At 48.2% G+C, this 27,500-nt stretch overlaps 1 protein-coding gene across 1 annotated transcript in view; it reads left to right on the top strand.

Annotated features, from left to right (window-relative positions):
- Window positions 1-27,500, top strand: part of cachd1 (cache domain containing 1) — a 75,941-nt gene that overhangs the window by 7,366 nt on the left and 41,075 nt on the right. The window contains 2 exon segments of the mRNA XM_064935936.1: window positions 4,642-4,790; window positions 22,937-23,043. Coding sequence (XP_064792008.1) covers window positions 4,783-4,790; window positions 22,937-23,043 — 115 coding nt within the window. The 5' untranslated portion in view covers window positions 4,642-4,782.

Raw genomic sequence — 27,500 nt, 5'->3', positions numbered from 1 at the left:
CTGGGGTCTCTCGGTGTGTCTCTGGGGTCTCTGTCCCTGGGGTCTCTCGGTGTGTCTCTGGGGTCTCTGTCTCTGGGGTCTCGGTGTGTCTCTGGGGTCTCTCGGTGTGTCTCTGGGGTCTCTGTCTCTGGGGTCTGCCCTGGGGTCTCTCGGTGTGTCTCTGGGGTCTCTGTCTCTGGGGTCTCTCGGTGTGTCTCTGGGGTCTCTGTCTCTGGGGTCTCTGTCTCTGGGGTCTCTCGGTGTGTCTCTGGGGTCTCTCGGTGTGTCTCTGGGGTGTCTCTGGGGTCTCTGTCTTGGGGTCTCTGTGTGTCTCTGGGGTCTCTGCCTCTGGGGTCTCTCGGTGTGTCTCTGGTCTGTCTCATACCACTGAGATACACCACCTAACAGTGACATTTAAAGTAAAGGCCAGCTAGAGCTAATGGAAGGGTTCAGCTGTATGAAATGATCTTGATAGGCTAGTTATTTAGTAACATTCACCCAGTCTGGTACTGATCCAGTTCACAGCTCTCCTTCCTAACCCAGGCGTATTCTAGCCCTAACCACACTGAACCAGAACTGCATGGTCTGAGACGGGCTGCCAAGAGCTACAGCAACCACAGAGCCCAATATGTGTTATAGTGAAGGGGGTAGGGGTCAGGGGAGTGAGCGGTGAGGCCTGGTAGGAGGGTGGGTGGCTGGGATTTGTGGGTAAAGAGAGGGTGGGAGGTCAGGGAGGGGAGGGTGGTTTTGGCTATGGAAAATAGTCAGACCGTAAACCTGTGCTTTGCAGTTCTTGGGTTTCTAGTTTCTCTGCAGTCATTAATGGATATTTCTCTATTTACCCCCGTTGTGGTACACACACACACACACACAGACATAATACTGCTGTGGTACACACACATATAACTGTCCACATTGGGGCTAATTGCTGTGTGAGCGTGCTGGTCCAGCCCAGTCTGAAGGGGTTTACAGAATGGATGAGTCCCAGATGGCACCATCGTCAGGCTACATAGTGCACTACTGTTGACCTCAGCCTTATGACCTGTAGTCAGAAGTAGTGCACTATATATAGGGAGCCATTTGGGACTGATCCTATGTATAGTGTGGCTGTGACTCCGCTGGGCCTGTATAAAGCCCTACTGGGAGCAGTGGCTGTCTGATTTAATAGGAATAGCAGCTGGCTGATTAAGGGAATCGCGGTCAATGGGTCGGTGCACATTTCTCTGTTCCTGGCCTGGGCCAGGGCTGTGTTGGCAGGCATGGCTCATTATGCGATGTGGACAGACATGGCGACTGGTTGCCCTAGTAATGGTTCTGTCCTGTTTTTTTTTCCAGGCAGTAATTGAATGTAGTATCTTTTAAAAAAAACACAATTTTAGTCATTTAGCAGACTCTGGAATCCAGAGCAATTTACAGTAGCAATTAGGGTTAAGTGCCTTGCTCAAGGGCGCATCGGCACATTTTTTAACTTGTCAGCTCAGGGATTCAAACCAGCGACCTTTCGGTTACAGGCCCCAACACTCTTAATTGCTAGACTACCCTTCTGCCCCAGTCATGTTACTGTGTAGGCCCAAAGCTGCTGTATGTTATGAGTTGGAGTTCGTAGTGCTTGTTTGTGTTCATTTCTAATCTGTGTTATTGTATATGTCGCCTACGTGTGTCAATGCATGTGGGTGAGAGTTGCCACGGTCCCGTAGGTTCTAACTAGGTTCCCAGTGGGGGCTTTTCATTAGCTCCAGAGTAGGAACAGGTACCTGTTTTGAGGAGCTGCTGGTGCGCTGGTTATTAGTGTCCCCCAGAGGGAACCCTTTTTGCATGAGGCTCAGAGATGTGTGCACTCAGCCATGACTCCCCCTCTGAGAGCTGTAATGCATACCTAGCTTTAGCTAACACACTTACACAGGACAGAGAGTAATGTTGAGCAAAAATTAACTGAAATCTTAGATTATTTTTAGTTTTTTTAAACAACTAATTGACTGACCGGTTTGAATTCAATTATTTTTTTTCCTGTGACTTTTCAGTAGAGTTGTAGTTTCCATCAAGCCAATATTCTACATATTTCAGCGCCAAAAATGTGGTAATTAACGGCAATAACCATAATCCACTTTTCCGTTCTGTGTTTCTTTAACGCCTGCTATATTAGGTTAGTGTGGGGAAGCCACAGAAGAACGCACAATGGAGAGAAATAGAGAGCTGTTGCTTCAAGGTACAGTGGAGCAAAAAAGTATTTAATCAGCCACCAATTGTGCAGCTTCTCCCACTTAAAAAGATGAGAGGCCTGTAATTTTCATCATATGTACACTTCAACTATGACAGACAAAATGAGGGGAAAAAATACAGAAAATCACATTGTAGGATTCTTTATTTATTTATTTGCAAATTATAGTGGAAAATAAGTGTTTGGTCACCTACAAACAAGCAAGATTTCTGGCTCTCACAGACCTGTAACTTCTTCTTTAAGAGGCTCCTCTGTCCTCCACTCGTTACATGTATTAATGGCACCTGTTTGAACTTAGTATAAAAGTTTGAACTCAGTATAAAATACCTCAAACAGTCACACACCAAACTCCACTATGGCCAAGACCAAAGAGCTGTCAAAGGACACCAGAAACAAAATTGTAGACCTGCACCAGGCTCGGAAGTCTGAATCTGAATCTGCAATAGGTAAGCAGCTTGGTTTGAAGAAATCAACTGTGGGAGCAATTATTAGGAAATAGAAGACATACAAGACCACTGATAATCTCCCTCGATCTGGGGCTCCATGCAAGATCTCACCCCGTGGGGTCAAAATGATCACAAGTGAGCAAAAATCCCAGACTCACACGGGGGGACCTAGTGAATGACCTACAGAGAGCTGGGACCAAAGTAACAAAGCCTACCAGTAACACACAACGCCGCCAGGGACTCAAATCCTGCAGTGCCAGACGTGTCCCCCTGCTTAAGCCAGTACATGTCCAGGCCCGTCTGAAGTTTGCTAGAGAGCATTTGGATGATCCAGAAGAAGATTGGGAGAATGTCAAATGGTCAGATGAAACCAAAATATAACTTTTTGGTAAAAACTCAACTCGTCCTGTTTGGAGGACAAAGAATGCTGAGTTGCATCCAAAGAACACCATACCTACTGTGAAGCATGGGGGTGGAAACATCATGCTTTGGGGCTGTTTTTCCGCAAAGGGACCAGGACGACTGATCCGTGTAAAGGAAAGAATGAATGGGGCCATGTATCGTGAGATTTTGAGTGAAAACCTCCTTCCATCAGCAAGGGCATTGAATGTGAAACGTGGTTGGGTCTTTCAGCATGACAATGATCCCAAACACACCGCCCGGGCAACGAAGGGGTGGCTTCGTAAGAAGCATTTCAAGGTCCTGGAGTGGCCTAGCCAGTCTCCAGATCTCAACCCCATAGAAATCTTTGGAGGGAGTTGAAAGTCCGTGTTGCCCGGCAACAGCCCCAAAACATCATTGCTCTAGAGGAGATCTGCATGGAGGAATGGGCCAAAATACAAGCAACAGTGTGTGAAAACCTTGTGAAGACTTACAGAAAACGTTTGACCTGTCATTGCCAACAAAGAGTATATAACAAAGTATTGAGAAACTTTTGTTATTGACCAAATACTTATTTTCCACCATAATTTGCAAATAAATTCATTAAAAATCAGACAATGTTATTTTCTGGATTTTTTTTCTCAAGTGTACCTATGATGAAAATTACAGGCCTCATCTTTTTAAGTTGTAGAACTTGCACAATTGGTAAATACTTTTTTGCCCCACTGTATCTCTACCTGAAAATACATTATCGAAGTGATTGATAGTTGGTATTCAGCAGTCATAAAAGTATGCCTTATTTACTCTGAAGAACTACTAAAATAGTGATTTTAGACAACCGCTCTATAGAGATGAGATGAGGACTTGGAATGAAATGAAGTCATCAAATGTAATATATACAACAACTGAAATATTTCATTAAAGTAATGTGAATAAATGATGGTTAATAAGTAGTCATGAGGAGTCACCACCATCATGGACTTGTATTAATAGTTTTATTCTGTGTTGTTACAGCATTCAATGCATTGCATTGTGCATTTAATAATAAATAAAAAAAATCACAGTTCGATTATTTTTTGATTATCGAACCAGCCTCAAAAAGCACAAATCGCTCAGCACCAACACAGGGGGCTCGTCAGGCTTAACACTAACCAGCAGGATTCAATTATCCGCCCTTTGTTTAGGAGGGACTAGATTTTCCCTTTTCCTTCTTGGTTTCCATGCTTTGAGCGTGTAACACAGGTTTATTCCTCACTAGCCCTCCACCACCCATCATGACTTTTCCTCAACATTGACAGCTTTCACACAGTCTGGGTCTGAGGTCTGAGCGGCTTTGATGCTGTTCACAGATCTTTCCCTTGGTAATTCAGCCAGTATGTATGAGGACCTTGTGTGTGTGTGTGTTATACGTGCCTTGTTCAAACTGTGATTAATACAGAACGTAGTCTCTGACCTATAGAATGGGAGGGTACTCCTACATGAATAGGTGCTCAACTAAGGTACTTCATCTTCTGACTGAGCGTGTGCTGTAATTCCACCATGATGATGATGACCTTGTGTACCATGACATACAGAATATATCTAACTGTGTGTGTGCGTGTGTGTGTGCGTGTGTAGCTTGCGAAGAAGATCCGTGAGAAGTTTAACCGCTACCTGGATGTGGTGAACAGGAACAAGCAGGTAGTGGAGGCGTCATACACAGCCCACCTGACCTCTCCTCTGAACGCCATCCAGGACTGCTGCACCATCCCCCCCTCCATGGTTGAGTGAGTATTAACCTAAACCTGATCCACAAACCACATACCCCCCTTCCTGTGTTTAAATGTGTTTTGATCCTTTCTAGGAACACTTCTCTCCATGTGTGCAGTGGTGGTGGTAGTGAGCTGCAGTGGTAGTGAGCTGCAGTGGTGGTGGTAGTGAGCTGCAGTGGTAGTGAGCTGCAGTGGTAGTGAGCTGCAGTGGTGGTGGTAGTGAGCTGCAGTGGTGGTGGTAGTGAGCTGTGGTGGTAGTGAGCTGCAATGGTGGTGGTGAGCTGTATGGTGGTGGTGAGCTGCAGTGGTGGTGGTAGTGAGCTGCAGTGGTGGTGGTAGTGAGCTGCAGTGGTGGTGGTAGCGAGCTGCAGTGGTGGTGGTAGCGAGCTGCAGTGGTGGTGGTAGCGAGCTGCAGTGGTGGTGGTAGCGAGCTGCAGTGGTGGTGGTAGCGAGCTGCAGTGGTGGTGGTAGCGAGCTGCAGTGGTGGTGGTAGCGAGCTGCAGTGGTGGTGGTAGCGAGCTGCAGTGGTGGTGGTAGCGAGCTGCGGTGGTGGTGGTGGTGGTAGCGCAGCTGCAGTGGTGGTGGTGGTAGCGAGCAGCTGCAGTGGTGGTGGTAGCGAGCAGCTGCAGTGGTGGTGGCGAGCTGCAGTGGTGGTGGTAGCGAGCTGCAGTGGTGGTGGTAGCGAGCTGCAGTGGTGGTGGTAGCGAGCTGCGGTGGTGGTGGTGGCGGAGCGAGCAGTGGTGGTGGTGGCGCGGTGGTGGTGGTGGTAGCAGCTGCGGCGGTGGTGGTGGTAGCGAGCAGCGGCGGTGGTGGTGGTGGTAGCGAGCAGCGGTGGTGGTGGTAGCGAGCAGCGGTGGTGGTGGTGGTAGCGAGCAGCGGTGGTGGTGGTGGTAGTGAGCTACAGTGGTGGTGGTAGTGAGCTACAGTGGTGGTGGTAGTGAGCTACAGTGGTGGTGGTGGTGGTAGTGAGCGGCGGCGGTGGTGGTGGTGGTAGTGAGCGGCGGTGGTGGTGGTAGTGAGCGGCGGCGGTGGTGGTGGTGGTAGTGAGCGGCGGCGGTGGTGGTGGTGGTAGTGAGCGGTGGTGGTGGTGGTAGTGAGCGGTGGCGGTGGTGGTGGTAGTGAGCGGCGGCGGTGGTAGTGAGCGGCGGCGGTGGTGGTGTGAGCTGCGGCGGTGGTGGTAGTGAAGCTGTGGTGGTGGTAGTGAGCTGGTGGGGTGGTGGTAGTGAGTGGCGGCGGTAGTAGTAGTGGTGGTGGTGAGCAGTAGTGGTGGTGGTGAGCAGCATTAGTAGTAGTGGTGGTGGGGATGAGCGGCATTAGTAGTAGTGGTGGTGGGGATGCGGCAGCAGTAGTAGTAGGCGCGGCGGTGGTGGTGAGTGAGCAGCATTAGTAGTAGTAGTGGTGGTGATGAGCAGCAGTAGTATTGGTGGTGATGAGCAGCAGTAGTAGTAGGTAGTAGTGGTGGTGATGAGCAGTAGTAGTGGTGATGGTAGTAGTAGGAGCAGTAGTGGTGGTGGGCATGAGCAGCATTAGTAGTAGTAGTAGTGGTGGTGATGAGCAGCAGTAGTAGTGGTGGTGATGAGCAGCTGTGGTGTTAGTAGTAGTAGTGGTGTTGGTAGTGAGTGGCAGCGTAGTAGTAGTGGTGGTGGTGAGCAGTAGTAGTGGTGGTGGTGGTGAGCAGCATTAGTAGTAGTGGTGGTGGGGATGAGCAGCATTAGTAGTAGTGGTGGTGGTGATGAGCAGCAGTAGTAGTAGTAGTGGTGATGAGCAGCATTAGTAGTAGTGGTGGTGATGAGCAGCAGTAGTATTGGTGGTGATGAGCAGCAGTGGTGGTAGTGTAGTGGTGGTGATGTGCAGTAGTAGTGGTGATGGTGGTAGTAGGAGCAGTAGTGGTGGTGGCATGAGCAGCATTAGTAGTAGTAGTAGTGGTGGTGATGAGCAGCAGTAGTAGTGGTGGTGATGAGCAGCAGTAGTAGTGGTGGTGGTGATGAGCAGCGTAGTAGTAGTGGTGGTGATGAGCAGTAGTAGCAGTGGTAGGAGCAGTAGTAGTAGTAGTGGTGGTGATGAGCTGCAGCAGCGGTGGTGGTGGTAGTGAGCAGCAGTGGTGGTGGTGGTAGTGAGCAGCAGCGGTGGTGGTGGTAGTGAGCAGCAGCGGTGGTGGTGGTGAGCAGCAGCGGTGGTGGTGGTGGTGAGCAGCAGCGGTGGTGGTGGTGGTGGTGGTGAGCAGCGGTGGTGGTGGTAGTGAGCAGCAGCGGTGGTGGTGGTAGTGAGCAGCAGCGGTGGTGGTGGTAGTGAGCAGCAGCGGTGGTGGTGGTAGTGAGCGGTGGTGGTGGTAGTGAGCGGTGGTGGTGGTAGTGAGCGGTGGTAGTGAGCGGTGGTGGTGGTAGTGAGCAGCAGTGGTGGTGGTAGTGAGCAGCAGTGGTGGTGGTAGTGAGCAGCAGTGGTGGTGGTAGTGAGTGGCGGCGGTAGTAGTAGTGGTGGTGGTGAGCAGTAGTAGTGGTGGTGGTGAGTAGTAGTAGTAGTGGTGGTGGGGATGAGCAGCAGTAGTAGTGGTGATGAGCAGCATTAGTAGTAGTAGTGGTGGTGATGAGCAGCATTAGTAGTGGTGGTGATGAGCAGTAGTAGTGGTGATGAGTAGTAGTAGGAGCAGTAGTGGTGGTGGGCATGAGCAGCATTAGTAGTAGTAGTGGTGGTGATGAGCAGCAGTAGTAGTAGTAGTGGTGGTGATGAGCAGCAGTAGTAGTAGTAGTAGTGGTGGTGATGAGCAGCGGTGGTGGTAGTAGTAGTAGTGGTGGTGATGAGCAGCGTAGTAGTAGTGGTGGTGATGAGCAGTAGTAGTGGTGATGAGTGGTGGTGGTGGTGATGAGTAGTAGTAGGAGCAGTATTAGTAGTGGTGGTGATGAGCTGCGGCGGCGGTGGTGGTGGTGATGAGCTGTGAGCGGCGGTGGTGGTGGTGAGCTGCGGTGGTGGTGGTGAGCGGCGGTGGTGGTGGTGGTGAGCTGCGGTGGTGGTGGTGAGCGGTGGTGGTGGTGAGCTGCAGCGGCGGTGGTGGTGGTGAGCTGCAGCTGCAGCGGCGGTGAGTGCAGCGGCGGTGGTGGTGGTGGTGGCGGGGGTGGTGGTGGCGGTGAGCTGAGCGGTGGTGGAGGTGCGGCTGAAGCAGCGGGGTGGTGGTGGTGGTGGTGGTAAGCAGAAGCTGTGGTGGTGGTAGTGAGCTGCAGGGGTGTTGGTAGTGAGTGGCGGCGGTAGTAGTAGTGGTGGTGGTGAGCATTAGCAGTAGTAGTGGTGGTGGTGAGTAGTAGTGGTAGTGGTGGTGGTGATGAGCAGCATTAGTAGTAGTGGTGGTGGTGATGAGCAGCGTAGTAGTAGTGGTGGTGATGAGCAGTAGTAGTGGTGATGAGTGGTGGTGGTGGTGATGAGTAGTAGTAGGAGCAGTAGTAGTAGTGGTGGTGGTGATGAGCTGCAGCAGCGGCGGTGGTGGTGAGCTGCAGCAGCGGCGGTGGTGGTGAGCTGCGGTGGTGGTGGTGAGCTGCAGCAGCGGCGGTGGTGGTGAGCTGCAGCAGCGGCGGTGGTGGTGAGCTGCAGCAGCGGTGGTGGTGGTGAGCTGCAGCAGCGGTGGTGGTGGTGAGCTGCAGCAGCGGTGGTGGTGGTGAGCTGCAGCAGCGGTGGTGCGGGGGTGGTGGTGGCGGTGAGCTGCAGCATCGGGGTGGGGGTGGTGGTGAGCTGCAGCATCGGGGTGGGGGTGGTGGTGAGCTGAAGCAGCGGGATGGTGGTGGTGGTGGTAAGCAGAAGCTGTGGTGGTGGTAGTGAGCTGCAGGGGTGTTGGTAGTGAGTGGCAGCGGTAGTAGTAGTGGTGGTGGTGAGCATTAGCAGTGGTGGTGAGTAGTAGTAGTGGTAGTGGTGGTGGTGATGAGCAGCATTAGTAGTAGTGGTGGTGGTGATGAGCAGCGTAGTAGTAGTGGTGGTGATGAGCTGCAGCAGCGGTGGTGGTGGTGAGCTGCAGCAGCGGTGGTGGTGGTGAGCTGCAGCAGCGGTGGTGAGCTGCAGCAGCGGTGGTGGTGGTGGTGAGCTGCAGCAGCGGTGGTGGTGGTGATGAGCAGCGTAGTAGTAGTAGTGGTGGTGATGAGCTGCAGCAGCGGTGGTGGTGGTGGTGGTGAGCTGCAGCAGCGGTGGTGGTGGTGAGCTGCAGCAGCGGTGGTGAGCTGCAGCAGCGGTGGTGGTGGTGGTGAGCTGCAGCAGTGGTGGTGGTGGTGAGCTGCAGCGGTGATGGTGAGCTGCAGCAGCGGTGGTGGTGGTGGTGGTGAGCTGCAGCAGCGGTGGTGGTGGTGGTGGTGAGCTGCAGCAGCGGTGGTGGTGGTGGTGGTGGTGGTGGTGAGCTGCAGCAGCGGTGGTGGTGGTGGTGGTGGTGAGCTGCAGCAGCGGTGGTGGTGGTGAGCTGCAGCAGCGGTGGTGGTGGTGAGCTGCAGCAGCGGTGGTAGTGGTGGTGGGGATGAGCAGCAGCGGTTGTAGTGGTGGTGAGGATGAGCAGCAGCGGTTGTAGTGGTGGTGGGGATGAGCAGCAGCGGTTGTAGTGGTGGTGGGGATGAGCAGTAGTGGTGGTGGTGGGGATGAGCAGTAGTGGTGGTGGTTGGGATGAGCAGTAGTAGTAATGGTGGTGGTGTAGAGCAGTAGTAGTAGTGGTGGTGGTGTAGAGCAGTGGTAGTAGTGGTGGTGGTGTTGAGCAGTAGTAGTTGTAGAGCAGTGGTAGAAGTGGTGGTGGTGTTGAGCAGTAGTAGTTGTAGTGGTGGTGTTGAGCAGTAGTAGTTGTAGTGGTGGTGGTGTTGAGCAGTAGTAGTTGTAGTGGTGGTGGTGATGAGCAGCAGCAGTTGTAGTGGTGGTGGTTGGGATGAGCAGTAGTAGTAGTGGTGGTGTAGAGCAGTTGTAGTGGTTGTGGTGTAGAGCAGTAGTTGTAGTGGTGGTGGTGTTGAGCCGTAGCAGTTGTAGTGGTGGTGGTGTTGAGCAGTTGTAGTGGTGGTGGGGATGAGCAGCAGCAATTGTAGTGGTGGTGGGGATGAGTAGTAGTAGTAGTGGTGGTGGTGAGCACCACTGGTCTACTCTGCCATCATTTTAATCTCCCAGACAGATGTGGGGGATTATGGGTAATGTATTTTTTTGGATGGCCTCGTTGTGTGGTTTATAGGCTCAGTGGTGTCCGGGAGGAACTCTCTCTGAAGTCCATGCACTTTCCACCAATCTCTCACTACAGCAGGAGAAATCACACCTCAAACGACAGAGAGAGAGAGTGGAGAGAGCTCTGCTTTCAACCCTAATCTCTACTGCACCAGCTGTCTACATCTCCCACTGAGCACGGTTACATGCACACAATAACACGATTGTGGATCGTCAGATTAATATATTAGTTTGTTTGAAACGTTTACATGCTTTGCAAGAATGATTTCCCTTATTATCTTGGACACATCTGAAATCAGGCTACTTCAGTGGTTCCCAAACTTGTTATAGTCCCGTACCCCTGCAAACATTCAACCTCCAGCTGCATACCCCCTCTAGCACCAGGGTCAGCGTCTCAAATGTTGTTTTTTGCCATCATTGTAAGCCTGTACTATACATTTATTTTTCATAAGAATGAGTGTGTTTTTGCCACAACCCGACTCGTGGGAAGTGACAAAGAGCTCTTATTGGACCAGGGCACGAGTAATAATTATCATTAATTTTGCTCTTTATTTAACCATCTTACATATAAAACCTTATTTGTTCATCGGCAATTGTGAATATCTCACCACAGGTTAATGAGAAGGGTGTGCTTGAAGGGATGCTCATAACTCTGCAATGTTGGGTTGTATGGGAGAGAGTCTCAGCCTTAAATCATGTTCCGCACTCACTGTATTTAGTTTTCATGCTAGTGATTTCTGAGAATCCACTCTCACAACTACGTACATCAGTGTCTTAACAGCGTGATTTGCCAAGGCAGGATACTCTGAGCACAGCCCTGTCCATAAATCTATCAGTGGTTTCTAATTAAATGAATTTTTCACATAAGCGCTTGTTGCAATTTCGATGAGGCTCCCCTTTTCAGATATCGGTAAGTGGACTGGAGGAAGGGCATGAAAGGCATGGATAAGGAATCCAGTTGTTTGTGTCATCCATATCGGAAAAGTACCTGCGTAATTGTGCACCCAACTCACTCAGGTGCTTCGCTATATCACATTTGACATTGTCCCTAAGCTTGAGTTCATTTGCACTCAAAAAATCATACAATGATGGATAGACCTGTGTGTTGACCTTGTTAATGCAGACAGAGAAGAGCTCCAACTTCTTAATCATAGCCTCAATTATGTCCCGCACATTGAATACAGTTGTGGAGAGTCCCTGTAATCCTAGATACAGATTATTCAGGCGAGAAAGAACATCACCCAGATAGACCAGTTGTGTGAGAAACTCGTCATCATGCAAGCGGTCAGACAAGTGAAAATTATGGTCAGTAAAGAAAACTTTAAGCTCATCTTTTAATTAAAAAAAATGTGTCAATACTTTGCCACTTGATAACCAGCACACTTCTGTATGTTGTAAAAGCGTTACATGGTCCCTGCCCATATCATTGCATAGTGCAGAAAATACACGAGAGTTCAGGGGCCTTGCTTTAACAAAGTTAACCATTTTCAATTTAGTGGCCAAACATCTTTCAGGCTGTCAGGCATTCCCTTGGCAGCAAGAGCCTCTCGGTGGATGCTGCAGTCTGCCCAAGTGGCATCGGGAGCAACTGCTTGCATCGGGAGCAACGTTACCACTCCACTATGTCTCCCTGTCATGGCTTTTGCACCATCAGTACAGATACCAACACATCTTGACCACCAAAGTCCATTTGATGTCACAAAGCTGTCCAGTACTTTAAAAATGTCCTCTCCTGTTGTCCTGGTTTCTAGTGGTTTGCAGAAGAAGTCTTCCTTAATTGACCCCCCATAAACGTAACTGACATATACATTTACATTTTACATTTAAGTCATTTAGCAGACGCTCTTATCCAGAGCGACTTACAAATTGGTGAATTCACCTTCTGACATCCAGTGGAACAGCCACTTTACAATAGTGCATCTAAATCATTAAGGGGAGGGGGGTGAGAAGGATTACTTATCCTATCCTAGGTATTCCTTGAAGAGGTGGGGTTTCAGGTGTCTCCGGAAGGTGGTGATTGACTCCGCTGTACTAGTGTCTGCATCTATAAGGTGCTTCTCATTAACCAGGTCTCCATCCAACCTTTTGTGTGTAAAGTACATGCAGGATCAACAGTCCTGAGCAAACTTGTCAGGTCAACTTGCCAAATGTCGAACAAAACCAAAGTAAATACGATAGACGAGGTGGGATCTTTAGAGTCGGTAAAATTAAAATGGCGGTGGAAACGGCTTTATTTTCAAATATCTATTGAATAACCATCATTAACGTGATCGGCTATGACGTGCGGTCCTCCCCACGACGACTCAGGGAAACACCCTTTTAGGCGACATGATCAACTTCACCGGGTGGTGAAACCGCACGGCGACGAGGGTTTTATTCTGGCTGATGATCGATGCTGGGCTGCCATTGGACACATTAAACATTCTCTCTCCCTCTCTCTTTTGTCCATGATAACCACATGATGTAGCCTGGCCTACCTGCGCTGTAAATCTGAACTGTTGGCTAGAGCGAACGTGCCAAAACAAGACACAACCCTCAGTAGAGTTGAACACGTGATGGAAACACATTTAACTTGTATTTATTAGTTATTCGGGGGAAATTGAACGGTACTCGGTGTGTATCGGCCGGTTTGTGCACTACCTCATCACAGCTTTTTTTTTCATCACCACTCTGTTGAGATGCCCCCCCCCCCCCACTATCTATTGAGGAACCAGCCTGTTGAGATGGGCCCCCCCCTCCCCCACTACCTATTGAGGAAACACCCTGTTGAGATGCCCCCCCCCACTATCTATTGAGGAACCAGCCTGTTGAGATGCCCCCCACTATCTATTGAGGGACCACTCTGTTGAGATGCCCCCCCACTATCTATTGAGGAACCAGCCTGTTGAGATGGGCCCCCTCCCCCTCCCCCACTACCTATTGAGGAAACACCCTGTTGAGATGCCCCCCCCACTATCTATTGAGGAACCAGCCTGTTGAGATGCCCCCACTATCTATTGAGGGACCACTCTGTTGAGATGCCCCCCCACTATCTATTGAGGAACCAGCCTGTTGAGATGCCCCCCCCCACTATCTATTGAGGAACCAGCCTGTTGAGATGCCCCCCACTATCTATTGAGGAACCACCCTGTTGAGATGCCCCCTCCCCCCCTCCCCCACTACCTATTGAGGAAACACCCTGTTGAGATGCCCCCCACTATCTATTGAGGAACCAGCCTGTTGAGATGCCCCCCCACTATCTATTGAGGGACCACTCTGTTGAGATGCCCCCCCACTATCTATTGAGGAACCAGCCTGTTGAGATGCCCCCCCACTATCTATTGAGGAACCACCCTGTTGAGATGCCCCCCCCCCCCCACTATCTATTGAGGAACCAGCCTGTTGAGATGCCCCCCCACTATCTATTGAGGGACCACTCTGTTGAGATGCCCCCCACTATCTATTGAGGAACCAGCCTGTTGAGATGCCCCCCACTATCTATTGAGGAACCACCCTGTTGAGATGCCCCCCCCCACTATCTATTGAGGAACCAGCCTGTTGAGATGCCCCCCACTATCTATTGAGGAACCAGCCTGTTGAGATGCCCCCCCACTATCTATTGAGGAACCAGCCTGTTGAGATGGGCCCCTCCCCTCCCCCCTCCCCCACTACCTATTGAGGAAACACCCTGTTGAGATGCCCCCCCCACTATCTATTGAGGAACCAGCCTGTTGAGATGGGCCTCTCCCCCTCCCCCACTATCTATTGAGGAACCACCCTGTTGAGATGCCCCCCACTATCTATTGAGGAACCAGCCTGTTGAGATGCCCCCCCACTATCTATTGAGGAACCAGCCTGTTGAGATGCCCCCCCACTATCTATTGAGGAACCACCCTGTTGAGATGCCCCCCCTCCCCCCTCCCCCACTACCTATTGAGGAAACACCCTGTTGAGATGCCCCCACTATCTATTGAGGAACCAGCCTGTTGAGATGCCCCCCACTATCTATTGAGGGACCACTCTGTTGAGATGCCCCCCACTATCTATTGAGGAACCAGCCTGTTGAGATCCCCCCCCTTTATCTATTGAGGAACCAGCCTGTTGAGATGCCCCCCACTATCTATTGAGGAACCACCCTGTTGAGATGCCCCCCCCCCGGGGTCTATTGAGGAACCAGCCTGTTGAGATGCCCCTCCACTATCTATTGAGGAACCAGCCTGTTGAGATGCCCCCCCACTATCTATTGAGGAACCAGCCTGTTGAGATGGGCCCCTGACCCTCCCCCTCCCCCACTACCATTGAGGAAACACCCTGTTGAGATCCCCCCACTATCTATTGAGGAACCAGCCTGTTGAGATGGGCCCTCCCCCCTCCCCCACTATCTATTGAGGAACCACCCTGTTGAGATGCCCCCCACTATCTATTGAGGAACCAGCCTGTTGAGATGCCCCACCACTTCTATCTATTGAGGAACCACCCTGTTGAGACGCCACCCCCACTATCTATTGAGGAACCAGCCTGTTGAGATGCGCCCCCCACTATCTATTGAGGGACCACTCTGTTGAGATGCCCCCCCTCCCCCTCCCCCACTACCTATTGAGGAAACACCCTGTTGAGATGCCCCCCCACTATCTATTGAGGAACCAGCCTGTTGAGATGCCCCCCACTATCTATTGAGGGACCACTCTGTTGAGATGCCCCACTATCTATTGAGGAACCAGCCTGTTGAGATGCCCCCCCCCACTATCTATTGAGGAACCAGCCTGTTGAGATGCCCCCCACTATCTATTGAGGAACCAGCCTGTTGAGATGCCCCCCACTATCTATTGAGGAACCAGCCTGTTGAGATGCCCCCCACTATCTATTGAGGAACCACCCTGTTGAGATGCCCCCCCACTATCTATTGAGGAACCAGCCTGTTGAGATGCCCCCCACTATCTATTGAGGAACCACCCTGTTGAGATGCCCCCCCCCCACTATCTATTGAGGAACCAGCCTGTTGAGATGGGCCCCCTCCCCTCCCCCTCCCCCACTACCTATTGAGGAAACACCCTGTTGAGATGCCCCCCCACTATCTATTGAGGAACCAGCCTGTTGAGATGGGCCCTCCCCCTCCCCCACTATCTATTGAGGAACCACCCTGTTGAGATGCCCCCCACTATCTATTGAGGAACCAGCCTGTTGAGATGCCCCCCACTATCTATTGAGGAACCACCCTGTTGAGACGCCACCCCCACTATCTATTGAGGAACCAGCCTGTTGAGATGCGCCCCCCAATCTATTGAGGGACCACTCTGTTGAGATGCCCCCCCACTATCTATTGAGGAACCAGCCTGTTGAGATGTTCCCTCTCTCCAATGAGAGAGGCTACTGTTCGCTCCAATGAGAGAGGCTACTGTTCGCTCCAATGAGAGAGGCTACTGTTCGCTCCAATGAGAGAGGCTACTGTTCGCTCCAATGAGAGGGGCTACTGTTCGCTCCAATGAGAGAGGCTACTGTTCGCTCCAATGAGAGAGGCTACTGTTCGCTCCAATGAGAGAGGCTACTGTTCGCTCCAATGAGAGGGGCTACTGTTCGTTCCAATGAGAGGGGCTACTGTTCGCTCCAATGAGAGGGGCTACTGTTCGCTCCAATGAGAGGGGCTACTGTTCGCTCCAATGAGAGGGGCTACTGTTCGTTCCAATGAGAGGGGCTACTGTTCGCTCCAATGAGAGAGGCTACTGTTCGCTCCAATGAGAGAGGCTACTGTTCGCTCCAATGAGAGAGGCTACCGGCTCCAATGAGAGGGGCTGTTCGCTCCAATGAGAGGGGCTACTGTTCGCTCCAATGAGAGGGGCTACTGTTCGCTCCAATGAGAGAGAGGGGCTACTGTTCGCTCCAATGAGAGGGGCTACTGTTCGCTCCAATGAGAGGGGCTACTGTTCGCTCCAATGAGAGGGGCTACTGTTCGCTCCAATGAGAGAGGCTACTGTTCGCTCCAATGAGAGGGGCTACTGTTCGCTCCAATGAGAGGGGCTACTGTTCGCTCCAATGAGAGAGGCTACTGTTCGCTCCAATGAGAGAGGCTACTGTTCGCTCCAATGAGAGAGGCTACTGTTCGCTCCAATGAGAGGGGCTACTGTTCGCTCCAATGAGAGAGGCTACTGTTCGCTCCAATGAGAGAGGCTACTGTTCGCTCCAATGAGAGAGGCTACTGTTCGCTCCAATGAGAGGGGCTACTGTTCGCTCCAATGAGAGGGGCTACTGTTCGCTCCAATGAGAGGGGCTACTGTTCGCTCCAATGAGAGAGGCTACTGTTCGCTCCAATGAGAGAGGCTACTGTTCGCTCCAATGAGAGAGGCTACTGTTCGCTCCAATGAGAGGGGCTACTGTTCGCTCCAATGAGAGGGGCTACTGTTCGCTCCAATGAGAGGGGCTACTGTTCGCTCCAATGAGAGAGGCTACTGTTCGCTCCAATGAGAGAGGCTACTGTTCGCTCCAATGAGAGGGGCTACTGTTCGCTCCAATGAGAGGGGCTACTGTTGCTCCAATGAGAGGGGCTACTGTTGAGAGAGGCGCTCCAATGAGAGGAGGCTACTGTTCGCTCCAATGAGAGGGGCTACTGTTCGCTCCAATGAGAGGGCTACTGTTCGCTCCAATGAGAGGGGCTACTGTTCGCTCCAATGAGAGAGGCTACTGTTCAATGAGAGAGGCTCCAATGAGAGGGGCTACTGTTCGCTCCAATGAGAGGGGCTACTGTTCGCTCCAATGAGAGGGGCTACTGTTCGCTCCAATGAGAGGGGCTACTGTTCGCTCCAATGAGAGGGGCTACTGTTCGCTCCAATGAGAGAGGCTACTGTTCGCTCCAATGAGAGGGGCTACTGTTCGCTCCAATGAGAGGGGCTACTGTTCGCTCCAATGAGAGGGGCTACTGTTCGCTCCAATGAGAGAGGCTACTGTTCGCTCCAATGAGAGGGGCTACTGTTCGCTCCAATGAGAGGGGCTACTGTTCGCTCCAATGAGAGGGGCTACTGTTCGCTCCAATGAGAGAGGCTACTGTTCGCTCCAATGAGAGGGGCTACTGTTCGCTCCAATGAGAGAGGCTACTGTTCGCTCCAATGAGAGAGGCTACTGTTCGCTCCAATGAGAGAGGCTACTGTTCGCTCAATTAAGTTAATATAACTAAAAGACAGATTGGAGTCTTTTCATTGTTGTCTCTTTACCACAATAGCCATTTGATTTCCAAATAGTTTTTCCTCGATTGTATTTTTAAATACTGTGATATACTGGCTAGGTCTCTGCTTTTTACTGACAGTCACAACTCAACATTAGTCTATTTGGTATGTGCAGTGCCATGCACAAATTGTGGGGCCTTCCGACTGTATGCTATGTGATTTAAAACAATCCTCAGCTTTTAAATATATATTTTTTAGCAAATGACCAAATCATGCTTTCTGGTTTAGGTGTCTATTTTAAATTATTTGATTTATTTCAAATCTAATTGATTTATCCACATCGATGGACCAGTAGTGGAGAGGGTAGTAAGTTTTAAGTTCCTCGGCATACACATCACAGACAAACTGAATTGGTCCACTCACACAGACAGCATCGTGAAGAAGGCGCAGCAGCGCCTCTTCAACCTCAGGAGGCTGAAGAAATTCGGCTTGTCACCAAAAGCACTCACAAACTTCTACAGATGCACAATCGAGGCTGTATCACCGCCTGGTACGGCAACTGCTCCGCCCACAACCGTAAGGCTCTCCAGAGGGTAGTGAGGTCTGCACAACGCATCACCGGGGGCAAACTACCTGCCCTCCAGGACACCTACACCACCCGACGTTACAGGAAGGCCATAAAGATCATCAAGGACAACAACCACCCGATCCACTGCCTGTTCACCCCTCTCATCCAGAAGGCGAGGTCAGTACAGGTGCATCAAAGCTGGGACCGAGAGACTGAAAAACAGCTTCTATCTCCAGGCCATCAGACTGTTAAACAGCCACCACAAACATTGAGTGGCTGCTGCCAACACACTGACTCAACTCCAGCTACTTTAATAATGGGAATTGATGGGAAATTATGTAAAATATATCACTAGCCACTTTAAACAATGCTACCTAATATAATGTTTACATACCCTACATTATTCATCTCATATGTATACGTATATACTGTACTCTATCATCTACTGCATCCTTATGTAATACATGTATCACTAGCCACTTTATCTATGCCACTTTGTTTACATACTCATCTCATATGTATATACTGTACTCGATACCATCTACTGTACCTTGCCTATGCTGCTCTGTACCATCACTCATTCATTTATCCTTATATACATATTCTTTATCTCCTTACACTTGTGTATAAGACAAATAAAATTTGATTTGATTTGACATGGGCTGAATACAACAGTTTCACCTTACAGTGAAATGCTTACTTTCAAGCCCTTAACCAACAATGCAGGTTTAAGAAAATACATACAAATTAAAGTAAGAGATAAGGAAAACAAATAATTAAAGATCAGTAAATAACAATAGCGGGGCGATATACAGGATGTACCGGTTCAGAGTCAGTGCGGGGGGAACCGGTGTTGAGGTAAATATGTCAATTATTTCTGTATAGACAGGAGTACGCTAATTAGGCTATATAATTCTATTTACTTTCGGGAAAGCTTAGCTTCCCCTCGCCTTATGGACACGCCGCCTAGGCCTTTTAATGTGGCCTAAACACAACCAGTCATGATGATTTCATCGGATTGTCAAACAATCACTTAACAAAAGCTCTCCTGTAGGCGACCCACGCACATTCGTTCACTCACAAAATACCCAACAGTGCACCGTGCACCTTTAATTTGATGAGTGGAAAAAGACAGCTGTTAAAAACCACCTGTGTGTATTGTCATGATATTCTGTGATTGTCATTAGGCCTACACTTGTAGCCTGGAATGTCTCAAACTCATTTCCGCTTTGACAAAATGTTGTCTATGTGTTGGACTGCTTTCGTCAATGGTTGGTCTGATGGCCGCGTTTCAGGTCTAGTCAACATATTGGTATGTTGGTACCAGCAAAGGTCAGTTTCTTATTTTCAGTTGCAGATGACTATATCAATTGCCACATGTCTAATAATGTATCATAAAGCCATTCATTTAGATGTAGAATGTGGGGATTTACAGACATGCTCATTTGCCCGCCTCCTTTGTAAGCTAGTAGAATGTAGTATAGAAAGCTGCCATAACTGTCACTTCCACTGCAGCTCTGCTCCCAGTGCCAGACAGAACACAGACACCCCCTTCACAGACAGGCTCTAGCTACACCATTAAATTGAACACATTATATCTGTTTCTCTCTGACTACAGTTACCTCAGGAAGACCAGCCAGCCAGGTAGGCAGGTAGAGATGAGAGAAGGTGTTTAGCTGGATAGCTGTGTGTTTAGATAATGACGGGGTTAATATACAGGGTTTTATTGTTATAATGGTTATTCCCAGGCTGTCATTTACTAGATGGAGGCTGGAGGAGAACCTGTATTGTGTTCCACCCAATCACTTCTGATGTTTTTGTCTGGCTACAATCTCCAGTGTGGTGGTATTGAAGTGTTGCTCTGTGGATAATATGATAAGGACTAACAGTGTAATCGGACAGTATTCAGACACCTTGACTTTTTCCACATTTTGTTACATTACAGCCTTATTCTAAAATGGATACAATTATTTTTCCCCTCATTAACCTGCCCCAGAATGACAAAGCGGAAACAGGTGTTTACAATTTTTTCACACATATAAAAAACATACATTTACATAAGTATTCAGACCCTTTGCTATGAGACTCAATTGAGCTCAGGTGCATCCTGTTTCCATTTCTCACCCTTGAGATGTTTCTACAACTTGATTGGAGTCCAGCTGTGGTAAATTCAATTGACTGGACATGATTTGGAAAGGCACACACTTGTCTATATAAAGTCCCACAGTTCACAGTGCATGTCAGAGCAAAAACCAAGCCATGAGGTCGAATAAATTGTCCGTAGAGCTCAGAGACAGGATTGCTGCAGCATTCAAGGTATCCAAGAGCACCGTGGCTTCCATCATTCTTAAATGGAGCTAGGTTCTTGGGCTCTGGTCTGAGCTGGGATCAGGAATGTGGGCTTGGCTGTTTTTCTGTTTGCTCAGTGTGTGAGCTAATGAAGCCTCTGTTTGAACATGAGGTAGAGATAGAGAGGGATGGATGAGGAAAGAGAGGGGCTTAACTGACCTAAAAAGCGTGAAAATGGGCTGAAGGTACCTCTCTCACTGACTGACTGACACTGCCTGTCACACCACATGCTTCTGTCCATATCAGGAGATCTCAGGAGGCCTCGTTATAAGCTAGCTAAAACTTCAAGTAATGGAAGAGCGGTATGCAATTCTGGTATAAGGAAATGTTCCCTCTTAATGCAGCTTCAGGGGTTGTTTCATATACAGTACCAGTCAAAAGATTGGACACACCTACTCATTCAAGGGCTTTTCTGTATTTTGACTATTTTCTACATTGTGTAACTTTGTTGTTGTCTGTTCACACTGCTATGCTTTATCTTGGCCAGGTCGCAGTTGTAAATGAGAACTTGTTCTCAACTAGCCTACCTGGTTAAATAAAGGTGAAATAAAAATATATATTTTTTTGTTGTAGAATAATAGTGAAGACATCAAATGTATGAAATGACATATGGAATCATGTAGTAAACAAAAGATATAAACAAATGAAAATATTTGATAATTTAGGTTCTTCAAAGTATCCACCCTTTGCCTTGATGACAGCTTTGCACACTTGGTATTCTCTCAACCAGCTGCATGAGGTAGTCACCTGGAATGCATTTCAATTAACAGGTATGCCTTGTTGAACGTGAATTTGTGGAATTTCTTTCCGCAATGCGTTTGAGAAGGTCAGTTGTGTTGTGACAAGGTAGGGTTGGTATACAGAAGATAGCCCTATTTGGTAAAAGACCAAGTCCATATTATGATGACAGTCTATTACTTTAAGACATGAAAGTCAGTCAACCTGAAATGTCAAGAACTTTGAAAGTTTCTTCAAGTGCAGTCGCAAAAACCATCTAGCGCTATGATGAAACTGGCTCTCATGAGGACCGCCACAGGAAAGGAAGACCCAGAGTTACCTTTGCTGCTGAGGATAAGTTCATTAGAGTTAACTGCACCTCAGATTGCAGCCAAAATAAATGCTTCACAGAGTTCAAGTAACATGCACATCTCAACATCAACTGTTCAGAGGCCTTCATGGTCTCATTGCTGCAAAGAAACCACTATTAAAGGACATTAATAAGACAAAGAGACTTCCTTTGTCCAAGAAACACGAGAAATGGACATTAGACCGGTGGACATCTGTCCTTTGTCTAATGAGTCCAAATTTTTGGGTCCAATACCATGTCTTTGTGATACGAAGAGTTGGTGAACATATGATCTCCGCATGTGTGGTTCCCACGTGAAGCATGGAGGTGTGGCGGTGCTTTGCTGGTGACACTGTCAGTGATTTATTTAGAATTCAAGGCACATTTAACCAGCATGGCTACCACGGCATTCCGCAGCGGTATGCCATCACATCTGGTTTGCGCTTAGTGGGACTATCATTTGTTTTTCAACAGGACAATGACCCAACACACCTCCAGGCTGTGTAAGGGCTATTTGACCAAGAAGGAGAGTGATGGAGTGCTGCATCAGATGACCTGGCCTCCACAATCACCGACCTCAACCCAATTGAGATGGTTTGGGATGAGTTGGACCGCAGAGTGAAGGAAAAGCAGCCAACAAGTGCTCAGCGTATGTGGGAACTCCTTCAAGACGGTTGGAAAAGCATTCGTCATGAAGCTGTTTGAGAGAATGCCAAGAGTGTGCAAAGATGTTATCAAGGATCTGAAGAATCTGACATTTAAAATATATTGTGATTTAACACTTTTGGTTGCTTCATGATTCCATATGTGTTTTTTCAGAGTTTGATGTCTTCACTATTATTCTCCAATGTAGAAAATAGTAAAAATAAAGAAAAACCCTTGAATGACTAGGTGTCCAAACCCTTAATTGGTACTGTATATTGATTTATTTTCTACCCCTTTTAAAACCTGAGATGTTTTTCAAAACCCTCATTTACACACTGCAAGGTTTTTCTCTTTCTCCTCCATCTCTCTTCTCCTTCTCTCTTCTTTCTCTCTCCTCCATCTCTCTCCCTCACTCCTGCACTGCTCTCATTCTCCTGGTTTTGATGTTGAATTCAAAGCTGTGAAAAGCTCTGGAACATTTTTTTAGCCTGCTCATGTAAAGTGTGTTGGAGGGGAATAATAATGACTGTACCCTGATGGGAATTAAATGTCTGAAGTTCAAAGCATCTTGTACATCAGAGCAGCTGTCAATCAAACACACTCTCTCAAGCTCTGGATGGGGTGGCGAGAGAGAGGATGACATGCGTGTGTGTGTGTGCGAGAGGGAATAACAGGTTACCTACCGGTGGTTGTGTTGGTTTGTGTGTGTGTGTGTGTGTGGGGGGGGGGGGGGGGTGTTGGATCAAAGTGACCTGGACATGGTGCAGGGTGGAGCAGCCTGCTCCCCAGAGACGCCTCTCTCCTCTCCCCATCCCTCTATCAGCTTTTCTTTCGTGGCTGAGGCAGCCTGAAAACAATGCTGGGATGGATAAGACTAGCTGCTATGACTGCATGGAGTGGCCAGGGGGCTGCCAACCCTATGTGGTAGGAAATCTACTGGGCTTAGAGCAACCATACACCCACCACACACTACTTGTGCCCCACCTATGCATGTGGTGCATCACTGGGAGGATGAGATAAGCATATATTCCACACAGCATGGGCGTCAGTGAGATGGTTGTTGCAGTTTGCATCAGCACACTATGCATTTCAGATTCAGTCCAGATTGAGTTTCTCTTTCTATCTTTTTATTATCGTCCCCCTGCCTTCTCTTTCTGAGAGATATTACTTCTATGGTGGATGAGTGAAATATACGTCCAATTGGTTCTGTTGTAAACATGTCTTTATCTTTATTCAGGTTTGATGGTAACTTCAACACCAACGTGTCCAAGACCATCTGCTGTGACAGACTCTCCCCCACGGTCAACAGTCGAGCCTTCAACCCTGGACGGGACCTCAACTCAGGTGGGTCACCTTCTACCACTATCACCCCTTACCCCCCTCACTTACCCCTTACACCCCTACCACCATTTACCCTCATCATTACCCCCTTACCCTTACCCCCCTTACTACCCCATTACCCCTACCGCCCCTTACCCCCCTCACTTCCCCCTTACACCCTCACTACCCCATTACCCCTACCACCATTTACCCTCATCATTACCCCCTTTACTACCCCATTACCCCTACCGCCCCTTACCCCCCTCACTTCCCCCTTACACCCTCACTACCCCATTACCCCTACCACCATTTACTCTCATCATTACCCCCTTACCCCCTTTACTACCCCATTACCCCTACCACCCCTTACCCCCTACCCCATTACCCCTACCCCCTTACCCCTATTACCCCCTTACCCCCCGCCCCTTACCCCCCCCCACTTACCCCGCCCCCCACTTACCCCTTAGCCCCTTACTACCCCATTACCCTCACTACCCCTTACCCCCTCCTCCTCACTTCCCCCTTACCCTCACCCCTTACCCTCCTCACTACCCCTTACCCTCACTTCCCCCTTACCCCCTCACTTCCCACTTACCCCCTTACCCTCACTTCCCCCTTACCCTGCTCACTTCCCCCTTCACTACCCCTTACCCCCTTCCCCTCACTTCCCCCTTACCCCCTCACTTCCCCCTTACCCCCTTACCCCTCACTTCCCCCTTACCCCCTCACTTCTTACCCCCCTTACCCTGCTCACTACCCCCTTACCCCCTCACTACCCCTTACCCTCCTCACTTCCCCCTTACCCCCTTACCCTCCTCACTTCCCCCTTACCCTCACTACCCCTTACCCCCTCAGTACCCCCTTACCCCTTTACCCTTACCACCCTTTACTGCAACCCATATTTCTAAACAATTCATATTCCTCACCATATGGTTACATCTTAAAAGGAAAGGCTTTGAACCCAGATGGAAATAATGAACTGTGCCTGTTCCACACATTATTAGACTACTTTGTATTCTGTTTACTCCCCTCCTCTCTGCCCCTTCTATTTTCCTTCTGTGTGTCTCTGTGTGTCTCTGTGTGTCTCTCTGTGTGTCTCTCTGTGTGTCTCTGTGTCTCTCTCTGTCTCTCTCTCTGTGTGTGTGTGTGAGATCAAAGGAAGTATTTATGTCTGCTTCTCCATTCAGGAACTGGATGTCTTTCTCATTCTACATTATAAGGCTTTGTCGGGCCTTCTGAACTGCTGTTAGCCAATCATAATCAGATGTGATGACGTCATCATTTAACCTCTGCATCAGAACACTCCCAGTCAAAGTTCAGACAATCCACAATGAACACTATCTATTCTATCTGATCCGTTTATATTCATGGCAGAATATCGCTAACCCATGCTCTGACTGTACTGAAGCAGCTACAGTATTAGCCCGAATCACACACTTGCTAGTTGTCACCACTCTCACATACTCCCCTCCTCCTCTAGAAGGACTGTATAAACCCCACAGCTTGTTTCTCTACGTCTCTCACACCCTCTCCGTCCAAATTCCAGGCCGCTCCGCCTTCGAAGCAGATTAGGGCGATTCATCTTCATCTCAGAGCTTATTTTTCCAAAGCAGTCATCAGGGGTTCATGTTACCTCCAAGCCTCCATTCCTCAGCCCGGCTTGACCTCCAGCCTCTGCTAGCATTTATCGTCCCCATTTGTCTGGACCCAGTCTGAACAACCAAAGAGAAAGGAGGAGGGGCAGAGAGAAGGAAGATTATCCAGAGGAGGAGAGAGTGAGAAATGACTTGGGGAGGAAGAGGAGTGAATGAATGAGTGAAGAAAAAGGTCGAGCGTGACGTGTCAGGTGATCTGTTTTTCCTGGACTCGTCCTTCTGGTTGTTTTCCTCATCTCATCTCATTTCTGTTTTCTCCTTTCTGTTTTCTGTTTCCTCCTTTGTTTCCTCCGTTCTGTCTTCCTCCGTTCTGTTTTATTTCCTCTTTCCCTACTTTTTTGCTCTATTTTTGCTTTAATAATATATAGCATTTAGCAGATGTTTTTATCCAAAGAGAATTAGTCATACGTGCATACATTTTACGTATGGGTGTCATTACAAACCCCATGCTCTACCAACTGAGCCAGACAAGATCACCCGGTCTCTTGTCAGTCATTGTTTCATAGCCATTCCTCTTTCCACTTCCTTCTCTATGACAAAACAGCTCTTTTCTCAATGTGAATTAGTTCTCACAGTGCTTCAGCCACTGGTTTGATGTGAGTGTTGTTAGTTTTCCAGCCCTGCCCAGCGGACACATTAACCCTTCTGCACATAGCCAAAGTGTTACTGAGCTTGGAATGGGGGTGGGGGTGGTGATTGAGTAGTGAGTACGGGTGGAGGGGGTTAGGGTTAAGGTGTCAGCTTACTTCAGTTCAATCGGCGCCTAACGGCGCTCACATACTCCCTTATGAAAAGGCCTTCGCTTGAAAAACAAGAAAAAGCAGAAATAGTGTTTATTGTCCATTTTGAGACGCCATAGCCAGTATACACTTCCAAAAAAGTCAGAATTAATCTAAGATAATTCAAGAAATCTGTCATTAATTTAGACTTTTTTGCTGAGTTGTTCTTAGTCGTGGAAATTGACATCTAACTAAGATGGTATGTGCAATGTTTATTAATAATATGCATGAAAACGAGGAGTCTCTCGTTGAATGACAACAGACTTCATTGAAGAATCCTTACTGTTGACCAATCACAGATGAAGGGGCGCAGACTTTGGCTACAGACTTGGGCTTGCCTCTCCCCAAAAAATGTGTGCCCAAACAGCTGAACATCCTTCACCGACATCCAAAATGAACAAAAACATCACAAAACTCTTCCGAAGTGTTTCGGCTGTGAAACATTAGAGTAAGCAGTGGCACTTCAGCCAGTCATCCATATGGTTCTAGTGTTTTCTATACATTAGTGGCAGGATTAAGGGCTGAAACCTAGTAGGTATATACAGATTCTGTTAGCCTGTTTACATGTCCAGAGTGCTTATGTATGGCAAGCTAGTGTGCCTCAACTCAATATGAAATACAAACGTGCCACTAAGTAGCCCATATCCCCACCATGTTGTAGTGTTGGTTTATAAGGGTACTGTGTTCATGTTGTTGTAGTGTTGGTCTATATAGGGTACTGTGTTCATGTTGTTGTTGTTTTAGTGTTGGTCTATATAGGGTACTGTGTTCATGTTGTTGTAGAGTTTGTCTTTATAGGGTACTGTGTTTATGTTGTAGTGTTGGTCTATATAGGTTACTGTGTTCATGTTGCTGTTGTAGTGTTGGTCTATATAGGGTATTGTGTTCATGTTGTTGTAGTGTTGGTCTATATAGGGTACTGTGTTTGTTGTTGTAGTGTTGGTCTATATAGGGTACTGTGTTCATGTTGTTGTTGTATTAGGTCTATATAGGGTACTGTGTTCATGTTGTTGTTGTTGTAGTGTTGGTCTATATAGGGTACTGTGTTCATGTTGTTGTTGTTGTAGTGTTGGTCTATATAGGGTACTGTGTTCATGTTGTTGTTGTATTAGGTCTATATAGGGTACTGTGTTCATGTTGTTGTAGTGTTGGTCTATATAGGGTATTGTGTTCATTTTGTTGTAGTGTTGGTCTATATAGGGTACTGTGTTCATGTTGTTGTAGTGTTGGTCTATATAGGGTACTGTGTTCATGTTGTTGTAGTGTTGGTCTATATAGGGTACTGTGTTCATGTTGTAGTGTTGGTTTATATAGGGTTCTGTGTTCATGTTTTAGTGTTGGTCTATATAGGGTACTGTGTTCATGTTGTTGTAGTGTTGGTCTATATAGGGTACTGTGTTCATGTTGTTGTTGTAGTGTTGGTCTATATAGGGTACTGTGTTCATGTTGTAGTTTTGGTCTATATAGGGTATTGTGTTCATGTTGTTGTAGTGTTGGTCTATATAGGGTACTGTGTTCATGTTGTAGTGTTGGTCTATATAGGGTACTGTGTTCATGTTGTTGTAGAGTTTGTCTTTATAGGGTACTGTGTTTATGTTGTAGTGTTGGTCTATATAGGTTACTGTGTTCATGTTGTTGTTGTAGTGTTGGTCTATATAGGGTATTGTGTTCATGTTGTTGGAGTGTTGGTCTATATAGGGTGCTGTCTACTGTGTTTGTTGTAGTGTTGATCTATATAGGTTATTGGGTTCATGTTGTAGTGTTGGTCTAGATAGGGTACTGTGTTCATTTTGTAGTGTTGGTCTATATAGGGTACTGTGTTCATGTTGTAGTGTTGGTCTATAAGGGTACTGTGTTCATGTTGTTATAGTGTTGGTCTGTATAGGGTACTGTGTTCATGTTGTAGTGTTGGTTTATATAGGGTTCTGTGTTCATGTTGTAGTGTTGGTCTATATAGGGTACTGTGTTCATGTTGTTGTAGTGTTGGTCTATATAGGGTACTGTGTTCATGTTGTTGTTGTAGTGTTGGTCTATATAGGGTACTGTG

This window comes from Oncorhynchus masou, chromosome 24 (genome assembly GCF_036934945.1).
Source record: "Oncorhynchus masou masou isolate Uvic2021 chromosome 24, UVic_Omas_1.1, whole genome shotgun sequence".
NCBI classification, from domain to species: Eukaryota; Metazoa; Chordata; class Actinopteri; order Salmoniformes; family Salmonidae; genus Oncorhynchus; species Oncorhynchus masou.
The sequence above is the reverse complement of the archived record's forward strand: the minus strand, read 5'-3'. Positions and strand labels throughout refer to the sequence as shown.